Here is a 5,974-nt window from a genome sequence, read left to right on the forward strand (position 1 = left end):
GAGAGTGTCGAGGACGGGGGAGGACCAGAAGGGGGGGCTCTGGGGTCCAGGTGCTGCCAGGGCACCTGCCCAGGCCCTTCTGTCACTCTCAAGACAGTCTCACTGGTCATCAGCGTGCTGGTGTCTTTTTTTTTTTTTCTTAAGATTATTTAGTTCAAAGAGTTACAGAGACAGAGGGAGAGGGACACACCACACACACACAAACACACATACACACACAGAGATCGTCCAGCTGGTTCACTCGCCAAATGGTCACACTGACCAGGGCTGGGCCAAATTGAAGCTAAGAGCCAGGAGTTCCATCTGGGTCTCCCACATGGGTGGCAGAGGGCCAAGGGCCTGTGCTGTCTTCTGCTGCTTTCCCTGACACATTAGCAGGGAGCTGGATCGGAAGTGGAACAGCTGGGACTCGAACCAATACTCATATAGTTTAAACCCCCTGTACCCAAATGCTGGCTCCTGCCCCATTGCTCTTATTGTGTCCTGTGTATAGGATTTACTCACTCCTTTAGGACCCAATGCTGGGAGGCTTGTGTATTTTTCTAGGTTCTGGAAATAGAGCAGTAGAGACGATAGGCGTGGCTACTGCCTACTGGTTCTTTCACACTCAGAAAACTCCAAAAAAACCTTGCAGACCAGCAGTCTAGGTTGTGAGTGGCAGAGAAGGACATAAGCACAGGTCATCATGCTGTGGATTGCTGAAAACACTCAGTGTTGATAGAGGCTTGGGCAAGGCTGGAGCCCAGAAGCGATCTCTCTCTCCTGGGGTCTCAGTGCTTTCCTGGCCTGCTGTCCTCCTCCCAACAAGTGGGCCATCAGCAATTCCCAGGCTCATACCCTGGGCCCTCGCAACTTCACCAGAACTCTCTGTGGTTCGGTGCTTCCATCAGAAGCTGGCTTAATCTTGGGCTGGCAGAGCTAAGAGCATCACCCTGATGGTGACTCCGCATTCCTTTCCCTCCAGGGAGGGGCCAGGCAACCGTGCCCTGAGCATCCCACAAGGTGGGTGGAGTAGGGAGTCACAGGGCATGGGAAGGGGCGGTTCAGGATGTCTTGCATGCCTGCCTCCAGATCCCCGTGTCCATGTGCTCTGAGAGCTGCAGCCCGGGCAGAAGAAGAAGGCCGTGGGCATGCACCCCTGCTGCTTCGAATGCATCAACTGCGTCCCCGGCACCTTCTACAACCAAACTGCAGGTATAGCTCCCGTGTCGGCACACCTGCCCACACCTGCCCACATGTGCCCACACATGCCCACACCTGCCTGCAAATGCCTGTATGTGTCCATACCTACCCGCACCTGCCTGCATGTGCCAGCATGTGTCCGCACCTGCCAACACGTGCCCACACCTGCCCGTAAGCACCTGCCCACACAGCCTCTGGGGTGCTTCCTTTGTCCAGGGTCTCTGGGGTGTCTGCTGGGATGTTTAAGTGTCTGAAGGCCAGGGACTATGTCTGTCTAGAGCTCAGGCCAGAGATGCCCACTGGATGATGAATGGATGAGTGAGTGAATGACTGAATGGCTCTTCCCATTGAAGGATACCTTCTGGCAGGCAGGATCTGATTTAGGAGGAGAGCTGAGAAGTTCATGGGTGATGGACTTTAAAGGATAGGATGGTAAGCCACAGCTTACAACACCGGCATCCTGGGGCATCAGTTCAAGTCCTGGCTGCTCCACTTCCAACCCAGCTTCCTGATAATGTGCTGGGAAAACAGCAGAAGATGGCCCAAGTGCTTGGGCCCCTGTGACCACATGGGAGACCAGGATGGAGTTCCTGGTTCCGGCTCCCTGGCTTCAGCCTGCTCTGTTCTGGTCATGGCGGTCGTTTGAGCCAGTGGATTCTGTACGTCCCCTGACCCCCATCACTCTGCCTTTCAAGTGAATGAATCTTTCATAAATGAAGTGATTGCGCTACACAACCTTTTTGATGCCTCTGCATTGTTCATTCATCACAGAGATTCTCCATAAACCTTTGAAAGACCCGTTTGTATGTATAGATTTTGAAAACTGATGTTTAAATATCTGTTTATTTGAAAAGCAGAGTTACAGAGAGAGAACTGAGACACAGAGAGATATTCCAACTACTGGTCCACTCCCCAAATGGCTACTACAATGACCAGGACTGGACCAGACTGCAACCCAGACCCTGGAACTCCATCTGGGTCTCTCAAGTGTGTATAGAGGACCATGCACGTGGACCATCCTCTGCTGCTCTTCCAGGAGCATCAGCAGGAAGCTGGATGGGAAGTGGAGGAACCGGGACTAGAACTGGCGCCCATATGGGATTCCAGCTTCACAGGTGGCAGCTTAATTCACTGAGCCACAACACTGGCCCCAAGGATCTCAAGATGTTTGTACTTGTCTTCCAACTCTGCTTGCCACAAACTTAGGAAGTCCCCCTGTGTGTCTCTGCTGTCCTGTGGGCCCAGCAGCATCTGCTCACAGCGCTGCTCAGCAAAGGCTGTGTGTGTGAATGCTCCCTCACCAGCAGGGTGGGGACAGTGGTATCTCTGGCCCCCATTAGTGCTCAGCATGGGGAAACTGGGACCCCAAATGAATCCTCCTTCATGGTATCCCTGAGGCTTCTATCTCCTGGGCCTGGAACAGCTCAGGACACACAGTGGGTGTTAGATGAAAGCTTGCCAAGCGGCTCCCTCTGCCTCCCCTCCTGCAGCACCAAGGTTTTCTCTGTTCTTCCTTGCCCCCTTCCTCAGGAATCCATCCCAGTGGATGGATTCACAAAAAGAAAAACAACAAAAAATTGCTGAATGAGTTCTTTGAATGTTTCCTCTACCAGAAGTGACAGGTCTTGGAAGGGAGGAATTACCATTGGTAGGAGGGCTGGGATCACATCCTGCCTCTGTGACTTATTGCTTTGTGATTTTGGGGCAAATGATTTACCCTTTGCTGGCCTCTGTCTTCACATCTGGGAAATGGGTTTCTGGGCAATGCATGGTGAGAGACTCAGCGAGCGTCGGCCATGACCATTGGGGTGGCCAGCCCAACACAAGGCTCTGGGGATGTGGGTGCTCGGGCAGCGGACCTGGCTGACAGCAGCTGCTGTGGGTGTTTGCAGAGGAGTTTGACTGCCAGCCCTGCCCGATCCACACGTGGTCCCACCAGAACGACACCTCCTGTTTCTTGCGACGGTTCATCTTCCTGGAGTGGCACGAGGCCCCCACCATCTGCGTGATCCTGCTGGCCGCCCTGGGCTTCCTCAGCACTCTGGCCATCCTGGTGGTGTTCTGGAGGCACTTCCAGACGCCCATGGTGCGCTCGGCGGGGGGCCCCATGTGCTTCTTGATGCTGGCACTGCTGCTGCTGGCTTTCGCCATGGTGCCTGTGTACGTGGGGCCGCCCACGGGCTTCACGTGCCTCTGCCGCCAGGCCCTCTTCAACCTCTGTTTCACCGTCTGCACCGCCTGCATCACCGTGCGCTCCTTCCAGATCTTGTGCATCTTCAAAGTGGCGCGCCACCTGCCGCGCGCCTACCGCTACTGGATCCGCTACCACGACCCCTACGTCTTCGTGGTGCTCCCCACGGTCCTCAAGCTGATCATCGTGCTGGCCAACGCAGTAGCCACCACCACCAACCCCACCTACCACACGGACCCTGAGGACCCCACGGTCATCATCCTGTCCTGCCATCCCACGGCGCTGCTGTGCAATGCCAGCCTGGACCTGCTGTTCTCCCTGGGGGGCTTCACCTTTGCCTTCATGGGCAAGGAGCTGCCCACCAACTACAATGAGGCCAAGTTCATCACCCTCAGCATGACCTTCTCCTTCACCTCCACCATCTCCCTCTGCACCTTCATGTCCGTCTACGAAGGGGTGCTGGTCACCATCATGGACGTCTTGGTCACTGTCTTCAACCTCTTGGCCATCAGCCTGGGCTACTTTGGCCCCAAGTGCTACCTGAGCCTCTTCTTTCCTGAACGCAACACACCCAGCTACTTCAACAGCGTCATCCAGGGCTACACCATGCGCAAAGACTAGAGCCGCGAGCAGACAGGGAGGGGGACTTGGCAGGGGAGAACTTGGAGTACTAGCCAGCCACTGCTGATACCTCCTCCACTCCTGGCATCTCTCTCCAAGTCTTTGCACCCCAGTAATTTTTGTCCACATAGCAGTGGACACCTGAAATACACATCATTTCATTCCTATGAGCTATAGGTGCTGTCATTGCTTCTAGAAAAAAAAATGACCCCATACGACTTTGGTCTCTTGCACACTGTTGGTCTCCAACAGCTGTCTGCAGTGTCAGCCTACAGCGCCATCCGGTGGCCACAGTAGACATCTGCGGGTGCTGGCTCGTGGCCTTCACTCATTCATGTTCAAGGTTTGGGGAACCTGTGAGTGGGCTGGGGTAGTTGAGGGTGTGAGCTCCAGAGCAGCCCTAGCCTCATAGCCTCCCTGCCTTGTGCATCTGCGTCTTATATTTTGATTCCCAAAGAGCTCGGACCCAGGCTTTTGTGCTCTGTTTTGGTGATGGTTGGGCATCATGGGTGCTTAGTGAATTAGTGGGTGCTTGTGAATAAACCCCATATGGGTAAAATGAGTACACGTGTTTTCTTCAGCAGGCTCCTGAGAAAGAGCATGTGGGATGAGAGAGAGAGCGAGTGAGTGAGCGAGGGAGCTTGGGTAAGTCTCAGGATCGCCACTTCCAAGCTGTGTGGCCTCAGGCCCGTGATATACAGCCAGACTTCAAAACAGGAACAGTAGCAGCTTCACAGGGACCTTCAAGGGTCAGAAAGGATGTGTGGAGAGTGGATACACTAGGTTCTGCATAAGCGCGAGCTGCTGGAAACCTACGCGTGCCTGGAACCACAGTACATCACAGAACTGGCCTCTGCAAGAGGCAAACTCCTGCTCCCTGTCTTCTCCAGCTGTTCCACAAACTCTGGGCATGGTGTGGGCGGCACTCAGACCTCATTCCCCCTCTGGGTCCCATGGAGTCGCCACAAAGCAGGTCAGGGATGCACAGACCCCACCTCTGAGCACTACGGAAGCTCCAGCTCAGCTTCAGGGGGCTCTGACTTCTTGGCGTGCAGGGCTCTCATCAGGCACCGGGGGCCAGAGCTTCAATGCCAAGGCCTCAAGCTGCCACCCAGAGAGGCTCCCTGGCTTCCTCAGCTGCACCCAGTTGGTGGGGGAGAGAGCCAGGGTCAGGGCTCCCTCCGCTGCCTGCTGGGCCCAGGAGAGGCAGAGGTGGCTTGCTGGTTGAAGTGACAATGTGGGGGTGGCGTGGAACCCCTCTGGGATGACCCTGCCCAGAGGAGCTGCCACCTGCTCACAGGTGGCTGGGAAGGCAGGACAGCCTCTCCCTGCCCTCAGTTTACCTCCTTCACAGTCAAATGGGGCCCGGTGGGATTGGGGCTTGACTCATCTGGTATTTGGGGATATGCCTGGGGTGGTAGCTGCTTCCTCCTCTGCGCATCTTCCTGAAGACTGACAGGTAGCAGGTGTATCGTGAGGCCTGGACAAGCTATGGCTCTGTCAACTCCTTTCACATTCCCTCCACCACCCATTCTCTCAAACCACTGCCTCACTGATGCATCTCTCATAGCCCGGAACACCGGAGGCTGAGCGGTGTTGTAAATAGAGGGCAAGTGTTGGGGCCAGTGGTTAAGATGCCTGCATCTTGTGTGGGAGTCCCCGGGGTTGAGCAGCTCTACTTCTGATCCAGCTTCCTGTGACTGCACGCCCCAGTAGGCTGGAAAGGATGGCTCAGGGGCTGGCCTCCCTGCCACAAACGTGGGCGTGCCAGGCTCTAGCTTCAAGGGACCCCGCTCTGGCTCTTGTGGGCATTTGAGACGTGAACCGGTAGATGGCGCTGTCTTGTGGCCATCCGAGACGTGAACCAGTAGATGGCACTCTCTGTCTCGCTTTACCTTTCACATAGTCAACAGATCATCACGTTCAGAATAGGGTCTTTCTGGGAGAGACCAGTTCCAGGATGCCCCAGGATACCGAACC

At 55.3% G+C, this 5,974-nt stretch overlaps 1 protein-coding gene across 1 annotated transcript; it reads left to right on the plus strand.

The window, feature by feature from the left end:
- Positions 1–1,130: 1,130 nt before the first annotated feature.
- Positions 1,131–3,994, plus strand: LOC131478234 (taste receptor type 1 member 2-like). The gene is made up of 2 exons (XM_058656573.1): positions 1,131–1,194; positions 3,075–3,994. Exons 1-2 carry the CDS (start codon positions 1,131–1,133, stop codon positions 3,992–3,994), a joined length of 984 nt encoding a protein of 327 aa, XP_058512556.1.
- Positions 3,995–5,974: the final 1,980 nt, after the last annotated feature.

This window comes from Ochotona princeps, chromosome 2 (assembly GCF_030435755.1).
Source record: "Ochotona princeps isolate mOchPri1 chromosome 2, mOchPri1.hap1, whole genome shotgun sequence".
Classification (NCBI taxonomy): domain Eukaryota; kingdom Metazoa; phylum Chordata; class Mammalia; order Lagomorpha; family Ochotonidae; genus Ochotona; species Ochotona princeps.